The sequence below is a fragment of the Hemibagrus wyckioides genome, linkage group LG25 (genome assembly GCF_019097595.1).
Source record: "Hemibagrus wyckioides isolate EC202008001 linkage group LG25, SWU_Hwy_1.0, whole genome shotgun sequence".
Taxonomy (NCBI): Eukaryota; Metazoa; Chordata; class Actinopteri; order Siluriformes; family Bagridae; genus Hemibagrus; species Hemibagrus wyckioides.
Window position 1 is genome coordinate 5,149,941 of NC_080734.1, and position 17,863 is coordinate 5,167,803.

Genomic DNA, 17,863 nt, shown 5'->3' on the forward strand with positions numbered 1-17,863 from the left:
CACACTGTACTTTCACTGTTACTGTTACTACATTTAACACACACTGCACTTTTACTGTTACTGTTACTACATGTAACACACACTGTACTTTTACTGTAACTGTTACTACATGTAACACACACTGCACTTTTACTGTAACTCTTACTTCATGTAACACACTGCACTTTTACTGTAACTGTTACTTCATGTAACACACAGCACTTTTACTGTTACTGTTACTACATGTAACACACACTGCACTTTTACTGTTACTACATGTAACACACACTGCACTTTTATTGTTACTGTTACTACATGTAACACACTGCACTTTTACTGTAACTGTTACTACATGTAACACACACTGCACTTTTACTGTTACTGTTACTACATGTAACACACACTGCACTTTTACTGTAACTGTTACTACATGTAACACACACAGCACTTTTACTGTTACTGTTACTACATGTAACACACTGTACTTTTACTGTAACTGTTACTACATGTAACACACACTGCACTTTTATTGTTACTGTTACTACATGTAACACACACTGCACTTTTATTGCTACTGTTACTACATGTAACACTGCACTTTTACTGTAACTGTTACTACATGTAACACACACTGCACTTTTACTGTAACTGTTACTACATGTAACACACACTGCACTTTTACTGTTACTGTTACTACATGTAACACACACTGCACTTTTACTGTTACTGTTACTACATGTAACACACACTGCACTTTTATTGTTACTGTTACTACATGTAACACACTGCACTTTTACTGTAACTGTTACTACATGTAACACACTGCACTTTTACTGTAACTGTTACTACATGTAACACACACTGCACTTTCACTGTTACTGTTACTACATGTAACACACACTGCACTTTTACTGTTACTACATGTAACACACACTGTACTTTTACTGTAACTGTTACTACATGTAACACACACTGCACTTTTACTGTAACTGTTACTTCATGTAACACACTGCACTTTTACTGTAACTGTTACTACATGTAACACACACTGTAGTTTTACTGTAACTCTTACTACATGTAACACACACTGCACTTTTACTGTTACTGTTACTACATGTAACACACTGTAGTTTTTCTGTAACTGTTACTACATGTAACACACACTACTTTTACTGTACTTTTACTGTAGACGTTTCTGCCTGTGCTGTGGCCAAACATCATTTTTTACTTGGACTTTAATTATCTTAAACTCACAATAATCTATCTTTCTGTCTATCTCTCTGTATGTCTGTCTATCTGCCTGTCTCTCTAAAACCTTTGACTGCACTGTATAATAGAAGACTTTGTTCATGAATAGAAATAAAAAGTCAGTCATAAATGCAAATGTTGGAAATAAAAGTTAAAGAGAATTATGAAACTTCATCACATTCAGAAGGAAGAGGTTGAATATCTTTATTAGGAATATCACGTGTTACATTCATGTTTTAACCACATGAAATATTTAGTTTCTGCTAGATGGGTTTTTTCATTTCATTCTGGGGGAGTACAAACTTTTGCACTCAACTCTACTCATACTTTCCACACCTTCAGGTATTTTTCTTAGCCACTCTGGTGCAGTGGCTGTGACTGTAACTGTAAACTAAACCTGGTGTCCGAACCCTAAACACAATATCAAAATATCACTAAATATCCCTCGAGTGTTTAAAATCTGGAAAACGTCTGCAGGTTAAACTCAGTTTGCTCTGTAAATGATCTCAGAGTGGGAAGCTGTGGAACGTGTGGAGTGTCTTCATCAGTGAGTCTCTCTGAACACTGAGCTTTATTCCAGATGATGTTTCACACTCACTCGTGTTCCCATAGCACACTTGAGAACCAGCGCTAAGTGTGAAATGGGTATGGAGAAGAATGAGAGAGAGAGAGAGAGAGAGAGAGAGAGAGACAAAGAGAGACAGAGGGAGGGAGAGAAAGAGAGAGAGAGAGACGAGGGGCAGGGAAAGAGGGTGGGAGAGAGTAAGAGACAGAAAGAGGGTGAGAGTGGGTGAAAGAGAGAGTGGGAGATGGAGAGAGAGAGAGAAAGAGAGAGAGAGAGAGAGATTATGAGACAGATAGAGGGGGGTAAGAAAGGATGAGAGGGAGAGAGATGGAGGAAGAGTGAAAGAGAGGGAGGAGTAAGAGAGATAGAGGGAGAGAGGGTGTGCAAGAAATAGAGAGATGGAGGGAGGGGGGGGTGTTATAGCTGTGACAAGGGGGAGAGGGAGTGAGAGAAAAATAGAAATGGAGAGAGAGAGGGTGAGAGAAAAAAAGAAAGATGGAAGGAGAGAATGGGGGAGAGAAAGTGAGATAGAGAAGGGGCTGAGAGAGAATAGGAGAAAAATAGAGAGAGAGAGAGAGACAGAGAGAGAGAGAGAGAGAGAGAGAGGGTGAGCAAGAAATAGAGAGAGGAAGGGAGAGAGAGGGGGTGTTGTAGCTGTGATGCGGGGGAGGGAGGAGAAAGGAAGGAGAGAGCAAGTGAGAAGGGGCTGAGAGAGTAGGGGAAAAAATAGAGATGGAGGGAGAGAGAGAGAGTAAGAGCAAGGGAGAGAGAGAGTAACAGAGAGAGACAGAGTAAGAGAGAGAGAGAGAGAGATTGTTGAGTTGAGTTGTTGAGTCGTAGTTGAATTGCTCTCTCTGGGTTTGTGTTGAATTCGGAGTGATTTGATGAGGTAAATGATCTGAGAGAAATTCTGCTTCACTTTTTTTGTTTTCTTTCATTTTTATGACTTTTTATGGCTCTTAAGAAATGTTTAAGTGTAAATTTTAGTTACATTCTCGTCTGTATTTAGGATCCAGTTGCTGTGGTGTAGATTCACATTTTACTGGGAAAACAATTACACTGTACACTACTCACAAAAAGTTAAGGATGTTCGACTTTTGGGTGAAATTTCAGGATGCACCTAAAATGCACTATAACCTTTCCAGGTGAACTTAATTTCACCTTCTCTACACTTTTGAATGCACATGTCCAACTGTTCAGTGTTTCAGTACTTTTTGCATAACTTGCTGTTCTTTAACAAGGTGCTTAACGGCAAAATCCACAACTGGTGTTTGATCCATGAATCGACCAATAAATTTTCTGGTTCAATTAGAATTGGTATTTAAACAGTCCTCTTCATCATGCTGTTCACATTTTGACATCATGAGACCAAGACCACACCTAACAATTGATCAACAGTACCTCACCATTGCGAGGCTTCAAACAGGATGTTCTCAGAGGGAAGTGGCCAATGAGCTTAGAGTGTCACAGAGTGTCATCAGCAGGTTGCGACAGAGACACAGAGAGACTGGAAGAGTCACAGAAAGGCATAGAAGTGGACATCCTTTGGTCACATCCCACGTTGATGACCGCTTCATTGTGAACAGTGCCCTGCGGAACCAGATGATGAATGCCACTCAACTCCAGGCACATTTAAGGGAGGTGAGAGGCACCCAAGTGTCATGTCAGACCATTCGAAACTGTTTACATCAGTGTGGTCTGCATGCTAGACGACCTGCAAGGGTACCTGACCACACCACCAGACACAGGCGTCATCGTCTTGCATGGGCCAGAGAACATTTACGCTGGACGAGGGACCAGTGGGCCTCAGTGCTGTTCTCTGATGAAAGTCGATTCACGTTGAGCAGAAATGATGGCCGCCAATGATGTTGGAGATGTCAAGGAGAGCGCTATGCATCAGCCGCTGTTGTGGTGGTGTTACAGTCTGGGCAGGTGTGTCTACTCAATACAGAACTGCCCTACATCTTGTGAATGGTACAGTGACAAGCCAATACTACCTGAATAGCATCATTAATCCAGTCATTGTGCCCCTGCATTAACAACACAGGGCTAATTTCATCTTCATGGACGACAATGCTCCAGCTAATCGAGGTCGCATCATTAGGGAACGGCTGCTGGAGGCTGGGGTACCTCAAATGGAGTGGCCTGCATTTTCTCCAGACATGAATCTCATAGAAAACCTATGGGATCAGCTGAGTTGCCGTGTAGAGGCTCGTAACCCTGCACCCCAGAACCTCAATGACCTGAGGGCCGCCCTTCAAGAAGAGTGGAATGCCATGCCTCAGCAGACAGTAAGTCGACTCGTGAACAGCGTGAGACGTTGTTGTCAAGCTGTAATTGATGGTCAAGGGCACATGACAAATTATTGAGACATTGACATTTTTTGTTGTGGTATACCCAACACTGTTGTTGGCTTTTGTTTCTGTAAATTGTTTGAGATGAGGAAATCACCATTGCATGCTTCTACTTAAATGCCCAACTTTCATGATATAACATCAGTGTAGCGTGAACCTTTTACATTTTCCATAAATTTCACCCAAAAGCCAAATATCCTTAACTTTTTGTGAGTAGTGTATGTATAATGATATACATTATTACCAGTTTGACCATTCCTATAGAAAAATACAGACTAAACACACAAAAGTGAACAACAACAACAAAAAAAACCCACACAAATTTCTTTATCAAAAGCCAAAGAGGGGTCATGGTGCCGAAATCTGCACTAGACTACGTTACCCATCAAACCCTGCACGTCACATGACTGGACACATGACCCTCACCTGTGTCCAGCTCTTGTGTTTCAGTATCTTTTTATCATGCTTCTGTTAAAGTTTGAGAACAGGAACTCATGTGTCTCTCAAATGTTCCAAAACATTATAACACAGCGCTGTTGAATTCTGGATTCTGATTGGTCAGGAGGTATTCTCTAGAACAGCAGCTTGTTCCACTGTGTTATCATTCTTTTACAGTAATCTGTAATGCGGTGATTTTTTCTGTGAAGAGCTGTTTATTAAGATTAATACATGGTATTGCCAAACGTTTTGGGTCACCCCTCCAAATCATTGAATTCAGGTGTTGTTTATTTAGGGGTTGGGCTCGGACCCTTAAGCCAAAACTGGGACGTCTGCCTTTACATGCACATGAATGTAAAATGGAGTTGTCCCCGCCCTTTGCAGCTATAACTCTTCTGGGAAGGCTTTCGACAAGGATTAGGAGTGTGTTTATGGGAATTTTTGATCATTCCACTAGAAGTGCATTTGTGAGGTCAGACACTGATGTTGGATGAGAAGGTCTGGGTCACAGTCTCCACTCTAATTCATCCCAAAGGTGTTCTATCAGGTTGAGGTCAGGACTCTGTGAAGTTCCTCCACACCAAACTCACTCATCCATGTCTTTATGGACCTTGCTTTGGTCACTGGTGTGCAGTCATGTTGGAACAGGAAGGGGTCATCTCCAAACTGTTCCCACAAAGTTGGGAGCATGAAATTGTCCAAAATGTCTTGGTATGAAGCTGAAGCATTAAGAGTTCCTTTCACTGGAACTAAGGGTCCGAGTCCAACCCCTGAATTCAATGACTTGGAGGGGTGTCCCAAAACTTTTGGCAATATAGTGTATTTATGAAAGGAGTCTCCAGTGTAACAGTAAAGCTGTAAATTTACGTTTTTCAGACAGATGAGTTTACACTTCTATAAAAAACACATATCAAACTCTTTTTATTTAATCTTAGTAACTTCTGGAGAGAGAAGAATTGTGGAGAGAGTCTGGTGAAGGAGCTGCTGGTGTTTATAGCTGCTGTAACATCAGTCGTAATTGCTTTATATACTTTTATCCTAAAACATTGCATGTGACTCTAAATGGATAAAAAGTTGTGCTAAAATAGACAAAAAACACTAAACATGGAATCAGCAAATCACTTCAAAATGTAGAGGAGCAAAACACTGCCTTCTTCTTCCTCCTCCTCTTCTTCATCTTCTTCTTCATCATCTTCTTCTTCTTCTTCCTCTTCATCTTCTTCAACTTCTTCTTCTTCCTCCTCTTCATCTTCTTATTCTTCATCATATTCTTCTTCTTGTTCATCTTCTTCTTCATCATCATCTTCTTCTTCTTTATCTTAATCTTCTTCTTCCTCTTCATCTTCTTTATCTATTCTTCATCTTATGCTTAATCTTCTTCCTCCTCCTCCTCTTCATCTTCTTCTTCTTCATCTTTATCTTCTTCTTCTTCCTCTTCTTCTTCTTTGTCCAGTTCTTCATCATCATCTTCATCTTCTTTTTATTCTTCATCTTCTTCTTCATCTTCTTCTTATTCTTCATCTTATTCTTATACTTCATGTTCTTTGTCTTCATCTACCTCCTCCTCTTCATCTTCTTCATTTTCTTCCACTTCTTCTTCATCATCATCATCATCTTCTTCTTCTTCTTAACCACATCATTGTTGAGCCCTTCCAGGATTTTGCAGTGATTTTTGCGATTATGAATACAGATAAACATTTTATTTTTTCCCCAATATTTTTATTTTTTTTATTTTTGTGAAATCAGACAATCCTGCTTGTAGTGCTTGATAATTTTCCTATAACAGCACTCCTTCAAGTGTTTTATTCCTAATTTATAATGTCACATTATGATGTCATACAGTCCCAACGTAGAGGAAGTATGAAATAAGAAACCCCACTTACGATTCAATTATTATCAGATTCCTAGAACTTTTCTCATGTCCTGGTTTCCATCTTAAATCACAGATGTGAAACTCTTTCGAAAGTGCTGAAGCTCAGACCGCAGCAGGAAACCATATCACCCTCAGCCATATACCACTTCCTGTTTCAGCCTGCCACAGATACCGAGGCGCTTGTCTTGTCTCGCTGCTGCACTTCAGCAAAGAATCACAATAAGAATTGAATATGAATTGAGTTATTGCTGCATACGAGCACATTAAATATGATATCATCATCCTTTAACTTTATTTTCTTTTTGGATCATGCACCAACACACACCTTTAACTTAACTCAAATATTGGTATTTTATTCAAATTACTGTCAACATTTGTATTCAAATTTTATTTGTCACATACACGATCATACACAGTACCACATGAAAAAATTTTTTTATGACTGTCCTATGATGTGAATGAAAATGTATAAGAATACAAAGTATAAGAAATAGAATTTAAATAAAAATGTAAAAATAGGGTATAACAAGAAATAATTTAAATAAAAATGTAAAACTAGAATATAAAATATAAGAAATAATTTAAATAAAAATATAAAACTAGACTATAAAATATAAGAAATAGAATTTAAATAAAAATGTAAAACTAAAATCTAAAATATAAGAAATAATTTAAATAAAAATGTAAAACTAGAATATAAAATATAAAAAATACAATTTAAATAAAAATGTAAAACTAGACTAAAAAATATAAGAAATAATTTAAATAAAAATGTAAAACTAGACTATAAAATATAAGAAATTATTTAAATTAAAAAAGTTAAAACTAGAATAAAATAGTTAAAACAAAAATGTAATGTAAAATATTAGAAATCATTTAAATAAAAATGTAAAACTAGAGTATAAAATATAAGAAATAATTTAAATAAAAATGTAAAACTAGAATATAAGAAATACAATTTAAATGAAAATGTAAAGCTACAATATAAAATATAAAAAAAAATTAAATAAAAATGTAAAACTAGACTATTAAATATAACAAATAATTTAAAAACAAATGTAAATCTGGAATATAAAATATAAGTAATACACTAGAAGAAAAGAAGAATATCAAGTATAAAAGTAATCTAAGAATATAACACAAAATATAATATAAAATAGACTATCATTATACAATGTATAAAGATAAAAATAAACAGTAGAGTAGAATAAGAATAGAATCTATCTATCTATCTATCTATCTATCTATCTATCTATCTATCTATCTATCTATCTTCTTACTTCCTGAGCTGCTACTTAAAAAATAAATAAAGAAAGAATCCGGATTCTCGTGGCGCGTGAGCTACTGCGTGACTCCGCTGGGCGCGCGCGAGTCCCAGGGAAAAACGGGAATACATCATCGTCGTACGGGCGCGTGGCCGAGGGAGCTTGTATTGTGACACGGGAGCGCGCGCAGAGAGAGAGAGAGAGAGAGAGAGAGAGAGAGAGAGAGAGAGAACGAACGAACGAACGAACGAACGAGAACGCGGAAACGGGAGGAAGAGGAGGGGATACGAGAACACGGGAAGAGAGAAAGAGAGAGAGAGAGAGAGAGAGAGAGAGAGAGAGAAAAGAGGCGCGTCAGCCGGAGACCGCCTGTGTGCTCCGATACCGCGTTTTTAAGTGCGCGTTTCTTCTGGATTAAATCGGATTCGTGAAAATAATTCAGGACTGAGTGTTTGTGAAAAACAGAATATATAAAAAGAAACAAAGATGTCGGGGAACCGAGAGGAGGAGCGGCGCAAGCTAGCCGACATCATTAACCACTGGAACGCGAACCGGCTCGACCTGTTCGAGATCAGCCAGCCAACCGAGGTGAGAGACACAAACACCGGGGTGTAGAGCAGCCAGGCCTCGGTGTGGCCTTACACACACACACGTCCGACTGGAGCACCACAAATTACATACACATACACACACACACACACACACACACACACACACACAGCGCCTGTTTAATCCTAAACCCCGCTTGTGTCCACTAGCGTCCGGATTTATTTGTTTGTTTGTTTATTTATCCAGTCATTTATTTATTTGTTTTTCCCTGGTGTACGTTTTCAACACAACTTCAACCCTAACTATGCATATATATCACCTATAAAACCATTAAAACCAGTATCTCTACCTGCTTTAACGTGCGTGTGTGTTATTTTAGCTAGTCATCTTTCTAGCTAACAAATGTCACATAAAGGTTACCCAAGCTAACTAACCAAGACTGATAGTTATCATTATTTAGTGCACAATGTTCTCGCTTTTCTATGTTGTTGTTGTTGTTGTTGTTGTTGATGATGATGATGATGTTTGGTGTGTGTGTGTTTGTGTGTGTGTGTGTGTGTGTGTGTGTTTGTTTGTGTGTGTGTGTGTGTGTGTGTGTGTGTGTTTAAAAGAAGCTAATGATAATCAACGAGACGCTAGCATGTGAATCACACACACCGGTGATGTTAGCTTAACCTGCACAGCTAAGCAGCTCGCTAGCTATCTTAGCTGAACAGGCTAATAATAATCTTGTTATTGTGGGTGTTTGTTTTAAACCATGCTTTAATTCAAACCGCATTAATCTGTGAAATAAACAAAAGCCGTATATTAGCAGGATAAATAAGGTTAGAGTTGTAGTTTAGGGAGATACTGTGAAGTGCCCAAGAAGCTACAGTGGCTACACTCTAATCTCAGTGACGTCATGAGGAGCTGTGTGTGTGTGTGTGTGTGTGTGTGTGTGTGCGCGCGCGCGCGCGCGCGAGTTTTTGTCTGTATGTATGTGTGTCTGTTTCTGTATGTGTCGGTGTGTTTCACAGTCTCTCTCTCTCTCTCTCTCTCTCTCTCTCTCTCTCTGTGTCTATATCAGTGTGTGTCACAGCTTGTGTGTGTGTGTGTGTGTGTCGCTGTTTGTGTTTCTTTGTGTGAGTGTTCATCAGTGAACATACGTCTGTGACTCACGGTCTCTCTCTCTGTGACTTTGTGTCTCTCTCTGTGCCTGGGTCTCTCTCTCTGTGCCTGGGTCTCTCTCTCTGTGCCTGGGTCTCTCTCTCTGTGCCTGGGTCTCTCTCTCTGTGCCTGGGTCTCTCTCTCTGTGCCTGGGTCTCTCTCTCTGTGACTGTATGTCTCTTTCTGTATGTGACTGTATGTCTCTTTCTGTATGTGACTGTATGTCTCTTTCTGTATGTGACTGTATGTCTCTTTCTGTATGTGACTGTATGTCTCTCTCTGTGACTGTGTATGTCTCTCTGTGCCTGGGTCTCTCTGTATGTGACTGTATGTCTCTCTCTTTATATGACTGTATGTCTCTTTCTGTATGTGACTGTATGTCTCTCTCTGTGACTGTGTATGTCTCTCTGTGCCTGGATCTCTCTATGTGACTGCGAGTCTCTCTCTCTGTGACTGTCTCTCTCTGTGACTGTCTCTCTCTGTGACTGTCTCTCTCTGTGACTGTCTCTCTCTGTGACTGTGTGTCTCTCTCTATGCGACTGTGTTTGTCTCTCTGTGCCTGGGTCTCTATGTGACTGTGTGTCTCTCTGTGCCTGGGTCTCTCTATGTGACTGTGTTTGCCTCTCTGTGGTCTCTCTCTGTGACTTTTCATCTCTGAGCCTGTTTGTGTGTGTGTGTGAGAGAGAGAGAGAGAGAGAGAGAGAAAGTCTGACAGTCTTTGACTGTGTGTATCTCTCTCTGTGCCTGCGTTTGTGTCTCTCTGTGAACAGTTGTCACAGTGATTGCATGTACCTCTCTGTGACTGTGTGTGTCTGTGACTGATTGTCTCAGTGATGGCTTGTCTCTCTTTGACTGTGTCTCTCTTTCACTGTGTGTGTCTCTCTGTGACTGTGTTTGTGTCTGTATCTCTCTGTGTCTGTGTGATTGGTTGTCTCAGTGATGACTTGTCTCTCTCTGTGACTGTTGGTTGGATCTTTGTGCTAAGGTTGTGTGTGTGTTTGTGTATGTGTTGGTGATGATTAAACAGAGCTCTAGCTAAGCATCTAACGCTTGGTGTGGTTTGAGGGATCAGGGAGTCAGGCATGGCTGGTCAAAGAGGTCAATTAATGTTGGAGGAAAAGTTTTAGCTGCAGCTCCTAATCTCCATTACAGCTGTTTAACAGAGAAATCCCGAGCTGATTAAATGTCATGAATGTGGATTTTCGAGCTGAGCAGAGTCAGAGGTGTTTGTGTGACATTTTGGAACGTGATTCGGATTCATCTCACTTCCTGGAGCTCACACACCTGCAGCTACAGAGGAGCTCACTGATATTAGCACTGACCAATGATCTGTGACCATTTAAACGATCCGGGCGTGAGGTGGGAACGTCTTCACCATCGCTTGTGGCTTGTCTGAAACTCTGAACCCACACACTTCATTCCATACACAGATTAAAAATAATGTTTAATGAAGGTTTGTTCTGGAGGAGAGTTCTTAAGGTGAAAATGTGTATTGTGAAACGAATTCTCCCATCAGAAATAATGTAAATGCAGATAATCCGTTCCAGCCGCCCAAAAATATTCCCAATGCGAAGCGTATGTAAACTGTACGGCTGCTTACAAAGAACTGACCCAAGCCAAGCATTCCATGTCAAGGCTCCTCACAGGAAGTCGTGCCACCAAGCTTGGGCTAAAAATAGAACAGATCACCCACACCACCAATCTGTCCACAGAAAAAACACCCGGAAAATCACCTAGCTTTTGAACGCATGCTGAAGACAATGTTGGTATCGTGGGTTGAGTCTTTCCAAACAGCTTTCACTGACTGAAAAAAAATCCTTAAAATTCGTAAACACTTCGCTTGGCTGTCCACTGACGCTAACAGGTTTTGAATGTCTCCCAGACGTACGCGCAACTTAGCCGGCGTTCAGTTCGGTTTGTTCATGTGCCGAAAATGCTTCGTATGCCGGTGCAAATTTCTTGGAAAATTTCAGTTCTTAAATTCACAACGGACGACATTCATATGTGGCGAGTTTGATTGTTAGAGGTAACTATAAACAGATAAAAAGTATTGTGTCTTTTTGGCTACAGGAAAAATTGTACCCATCAGTGAAATGCTCTCTGAAAGTGATGAGTTTCCTGTGTAGTGTGGACACACGTGTGGTGATCATCTCTACAGCTGATGTGGGTTGAGCTCAGACACAGCTGGAGCCTGGTGCGCTCAGAATCCCAACACAACCCAACCTCTAATTCCACAAAACTCCCATCAGCGATCCTCTTTCGGATCGGACACAGCTGGATCTGACATAATCACGCCAGTGCTGGAATAAACGCCAGACCGCGCTTCGCCTCCGCGTCGGACTTATCGGGAATTTAACCGAACGTTTCCAAGTAGATGTATAAACTGTGTCATTAAGCAATACGTCTGGTTCGTGTATAAACGCAAACATCCCTGATTGATTTTTCTCTAACAGCATGGTGGCAAATCACAGGCTTATATTAACATGCTCTTTCTAATATTTTATTGTTTCCATGGTAACGACTCATCATCAAAACCCGTCTAATCACTGAAAAGGTCACGTTTTTCTGTCAGGAAATGTTTATTTTTAATGTTTACACAACTCAAGTCCACACTCTGCATGTTTTGCGGCGGGGCTTAGAATCATGTACATAAACACTTAAATACTCAAATCCACACTGGATGTTTGGGGGCGGGGCTTAGAACAATGTGCACAAACACTTAAATGCTCAAATCCACACTCTGGATCTTTGTGGGCGGGGCTCCGGTGTCATCCGAAGTTCGAGTAAACTTTTGCGTCTGCTGGAAAATTTCACGTTTTGATTTTAACTTTTGTTTTGGTGGCCGAGAGAATAAAACGCGTAGCTGTTGGAGGTTTTGTGAAAGTCGGTCGGTCAGTGCTGGCGGCTCCACCCTGTACACAAAGCTCCAGCTCGATTGTTCTGCTCTTCGAGTCTCGCTGATGTTGCATCCGTTTTGGCCATGGCCGTGTTTCCACTACACAGCTGAAGGAAGTGAGATTTGGGGAAACGGTCATTTGGGAAACAGCACCGTGGGTGTGGTTTGGGAAGAGGGCAGGAGGTGCAGCAGTGTGGAGGGGGGGGGGTACACAATCTTTACACTAGATTTATTTCACTAAAGTAAAATGAGAGTTTGTTTAATGTGGGTTTTAATTCGATGTGCCATATACTCAAATCCACACTCCAGATGTTTGTGGGCAGGGCTTAGAGTCATGTGTATTAACACTCAAATGCTCATATCCACACTCTGATCTTTTGTGGGTGGGGCTTAGAATCATGTGCATTAGCACTTAAATGCTCAAGTGCACACTCCAGATGTTTGTGGGCGGGGCTTAGTCATGTGCACAAACATTTAAATGCGTACGTGTGCACCTCCCAGAGCTTTGCACTGAGAGAGAAGAGGAGAGGCAGGGTGTGTGATTAGTCCTCTCTCTCGGTTTATTGGGATTAGTCCTTGTTTCTGAGTGTTGTGGTCCCGTCGCAGCTGCACTTCCTGCTTTGGTGTGTGTTCATTTTTTTTCTTCCAGGAATCATGTTGAACCATAACAAATCTGCTGGTGTGGTGTGTCAAGGGTTGGGCTTCCCTCCTCCTCCTCCTCCCCACACATTCTTCATTCTTTTTGCAACACACACACACCCACCCATGTGTTTTACTCCCTTGCAAGTGCTTGATTTGTTTATGAGGTTTGTCCGGGTTGTTTGTTTTGTTTGTTTGTTTGTTTTGTTTAATTTTAAACTTAAGTACTTGCTCAGTACTAAATTGTCTCAGACGTTTGTGTATGTGTGTGTGAGATCAGACGTGTATATGTGTTCAGCTGTGTGTGTGCGTGTTCAGATGCACGTGTGTGATCAGACATGTATGTGTTCAGGTGTGTGTGTGATCAGACGTGTCTGTATGTTATCAGATGTGCGTCTGTGTGTGTTCAGGCCTGTGTGTGATCTTTTTGGCAGGTTGCCAGAGATTGATTTGATTTGATTAAAGTGGAGTCAGAGGTCAGACACACTCTGGGTGGAGAGTGTTGGTCCTGCATGGTGCTGTCTCTCAGTAAAGTGTGTTATGGCTATATTCTGAGAGTAAATAACGCTCAGACTCGTATCGGGAAAACACACTCTCTCTATACTACAGCACTGACAATCACTGCTTCATTCTGATTGGCCAGAAGGTGATTTACCAGTGGTACCAGTGGAAGGAGATTTTATCAGTGTGTTACTGTGTCCTACCATTAATTTTCTCAGAAGCTCTGATGAACATTACTACACAGAACACACACACAAAGAAAACACACATACACACACAGATAAACACACATGCACATACACAAACAGAGAAACATACACAGAAAACATACATGCCTACACACACACACACAAATAAACATGCATGCACACACATGCACGTACGCACAAACACAGATAAACACACATGCACATATACACACACATGTATGTTTACAGATGATCGTACTAGACTGGAGTCATTTTTCTCCTTGATTAAAATATTCAGCTACATTTGTCTCTCGTTGTTGTTGTTGTTGTTGTTTAAAGATCTTGTTTCTGGGAAACACTCTTTCTATTCCAGCCTTTAAGCTCGAGTGTGTGTGGAGTGAAGCTGTGTACACATGGACCTGCAGCCTGCCAACTGATCATAGTGTAGCTTCAGTCTTTTCTTTCTTGTCTTTTGTTTTGGGTCTCTCTCTCTCTCTCTCTCCTTCTTCAAGAAGCTTATTCAGGAGGCGAGTGTGGAATGTCTGGTTTTATTATCCAGAATGCACTGCTGTGTGTGTGTGTGTGTGTGTGTGTGTGTGTGTGTGTGTGTGTGTGTGTGTGTAGTAGTGGGATATTCTTTCCATCATAACTCACTCCAGGGTCAGGTGTGCACACGTCCCTGGGGATAAAGCTAAACATACAGGTTAACTGGCAGCCGGTGGAGTTGAACATTTTTATTTATTGATTGATTTGTTTGTTTATTTATTTATTTATGATTCCGCAGGATTCTAGCTCCCCTGGGGTTGCAGAGTGGGCGAGCACACACTCCCACACCGCTGTAACACTTCGTATCAGTGCTGACCATGAAGACGCATTTAACACCAGCTGCAGTGGCACATGATGCCAGAATAAACACAACAAACACGATTAAAATGCAGCGAGAGTGGAAGTCATGATGTTAGCCAATAGAAAACAAGACTGTAGTCTGTATCAAGTGGTCAGTTAAAGACCTCTAAATCTGAAGGAAGTGAGGGATAATGTGTTTTGGTTGAGACTTTCTGCCCTCTTCGTCATACTCGACTCAAAGAAGCTTGTGATTGGTCAGAGTCACTCTGATTGACAGGAGAGGGTGAGTATGCTCCTCCTACTCTGAGCACCATCAGCATCAAAACCTACCAAGTTTTATGCTTCATGTGTGTATGATGTGGATCAAAAAAAAACAAACAGAAAGCCTTTCTTCCTCTCTCTCTCTCTCTCTCTCTCTCTGTCTTTTATTCTCTCTGTCTCTATCTGTCTTTTATTCTCTGTCTTTCTCGTTCTCTCTTTCTGTCTTTTATTCTCTCTCTCTCTCTCTCTCTCTCTCTCTCTCATATTTTACTCTCTATCTTACACACACACACACACACACACACTCTACTATCCCTCTTACCCTATTTTTTAGTCTTGAAACACTTGATTGGTCAGAGTCACTCTGACAGGAGAGAGAGTGAGTATGCTCCTCCCACTCTGAGCACCATCAGCATCTGTAGATCAAAACCTACCGAGTTTTTGCTTCACGTGTGTACGATGTGGATAAAAAAAAAAAAGGAACAGAAAGCCTTTTTTTTTCTTTCTATTTTTCTTTCTATTTCTTCAGTCTAGGGGAAAGTAGGATGGAAAAAAGTGAAGGCTTCATTGTTGCTCGCTTGGGTTTTAGTGCTAATGCTGCATGAAATTCAGCTCATTAGATCCTAATGTTCTCGCATGCTGTGTGTGTGAGAGAGAGCTTGCTCCTGTAGCAGTATGTAAGGATGTTGCGTGAGGATGAACACACCGTGCTGACGGCGTGACGTCACTAACGCGCCAGCGTGATTAGCGTAGCATCGCGCTGCGTATCGTCTCGCCTCATTGACGGCATCGATCAGAGTCTTTGTTCAGAAAGAGCTTTCGGTTATTCCCCCACCAGCCTTTAACACTTTTACAGTGTCTCAAAATAACAGCTGATTTAATCACAAGTTATAACAAAATCTTTGTACATAGTCTCTGCACATACATGTGTCACGAGGGGGCGGGGCTATAGGACAAAAACATCCTATCATGATATTTAATGATGTTACAGGCAGCCATCATGTACTGCAAATGTATGAACATAAATAATCAAAAAAGTGAATATATAATGAGTTCCACAAATTTCACTTTTATTTTCTATTTAAAGATGTTTTAAAATCAGTGTTCTTTGTGCTAGAATTTAAATATATATATAATATATATATATATATTTTTAATCGTTTATGTAAATTCCTCCTGGTTTATCGATCTCTCAGTACTGCTGCTTGACAACCTTTGGTGTAAGATCGCGAGACGGTTTCAGAAACGGATTAAAAGTTAATTGCAAAGCCAGTTATAGCACACAGGCCTCATTTGCATGTGGACACGCCCCCAAAACTCCATATAAGGTGATGTGCACAGCCTGTTCGGAGCAGGAATTGAGCTCTCAGGGTAAAGACTGAATAACAGAAGAGGAAATCTTTACAGATCGATTCGTCCTCCTTTTATTCACCTCCGGTTCTTTTTTTTAGTTTCATTTGTCTAAAGCAAATTAGTTTTATTTGACAAAACAACCTGGGTTCTGTTAAATGTTCCTGATGGTGTTCTCGGTGCCTGAGCGAGTGGACTAGCATGAGGATGTGTTGTTTCTCGAGACTCTGAAGCTCTTCTGTAAGTCTCTGTGTTTAAGAGCTTCTGCTAAACGCTGTACACGTAATAAACACTTTATACTCATCCCTTCATTCCCCATGGTTTAGTTCTTAGGCAGAGTGTGTTTGGATTAGTAGTGTGTTAAATACTCGTGTGTTTATCTGTGCTGAGAAACGGAGGGTGGTGTATAGTGTGTGTGTGTGTGTGTGTGTGATTTAGGGTGAGTGAGTACACAGGAAAGGGAAGTTTTAGAAATAAATCAACTGGAGTCAGGAGCTTTGGTTAGGTTATAAAAACACGAACAGGTTGATGATAAACAGAAATGCATTACAAAGGTAAAGACAGGGTTCAGGTCACTGTCTGATCTCACACATTGGGTGTCTGATCTCGCACATCAGGTATCTGGATTTGCACATCAGGTGTCTGGGGTTACAACAGCAGGTGTCTGATCTCGCGCATCAGGTGTCTGATCTCGCGCATCAGGTGTCTGATCTCGCGCATCAGGTGTCTGATCTCGCGCATCAGGTGTCTGATCTCGCGCATCAGGTGTCTGATCTCGCGCATCAGGTGTCTGATCTCGCGCATCAGGTGTCTGATCTCGCGCATCAGGTGTCTGATCTCGCGCATCAGGTGTCTGATCTCGCGCATCAGGTGTCTGATCTCTCGCATCAGGTGTCTGATCTCGCGCATCAGGTGCCTCTCGCTCCAACCCCCCCCCTCTCTGTACACACACACACAGCTCATGGAGGATGTAGATGGTGGTGCTGCTGCAGTGGTCTGGGGGAGGTGAAGAGGTCAGGCTCTCTCTCCATCCCGCTGGCAAACCCCCTGTTTTTGTTGGCCAGAGGAGATTAACTCCATGACTGTGTGTGTCTGTGTGTGTGTGTGTGTGTGAGATAACACTGGAATGAGAGGCTAGGCGCTCAGGGAAATGTCGTGTGCTCTGATGGATGAATTCAGGCAACTGAGTTTTTTTTCCTTTTGCCTTGCTGATGAAAAGGGGTGTGGCTTCATAGCTAACAGTGTAGCCTGCTATATGTTTCAGTCCAATAACTTGTGTGTGTGTATATGTATGTATGTGTATATATATATATATATAAAATATAATTAGTGTGTGTGTGTGTGTATATATGGGGGGTGCGCAAATGTGAGGGTGTGTATATGCGTTTGGGTGTGAGTGCATGCGTGTAGATTGTGGCTTTGTGTGTGTACGTGTGTGAGTGTTTGTATGTGTGTATGTGCGTGTTTGTGTATATTTGCATGTGTGTGTTTGTGTCTATTTGCATGTTTGTGTGTTTATATTTCTTTATTCATTGTAAAAATGTAATGAAAACAGCTGAAAGCTGACACCATGTAAAGTAAATAGAACAGAAACAACGTCATTATTTAATCCTGAGCTTTAATATTCTGATATTTTTTCATAGTAAAGAGTAAAACATGATGGGAAGATGACGAGGTGTGCTGTGTTAGTGATCACTAATCCCACAACCAATATTTACTGTTTTATACACTGAGATTTCCTAACAATTATTTAAAAAATTATTTA

General features: G+C 40.9%; 1 protein-coding gene across 18 annotated transcripts in view; it reads left to right on the forward strand.

The window, feature by feature from the left end:
• Positions 1-8,009: 8,009 nt before the first annotated feature.
• Positions 8,010-17,863, forward strand: part of afdna (afadin, adherens junction formation factor a) — a 114,293-nt gene continuing 104,439 nt past the window's right edge. For 6 of the 18 annotated variants that reach the window (XM_058379021.1, XM_058379017.1, XM_058379030.1 and 3 more), the window contains exon 1: positions 8,012-8,310. In XM_058379021.1, the coding sequence (XP_058235004.1) occupies positions 8,209-8,310 (102 nt within the window). In that variant the 5' untranslated portion in view covers positions 8,012-8,208. Of the gene's footprint in view, positions 8,311-17,863 lie in introns of all 18 variants that reach the window. The other 12 variants (XM_058379022.1, XM_058379020.1, XM_058379028.1 and 9 more) reach the window with 4 other exon arrangements.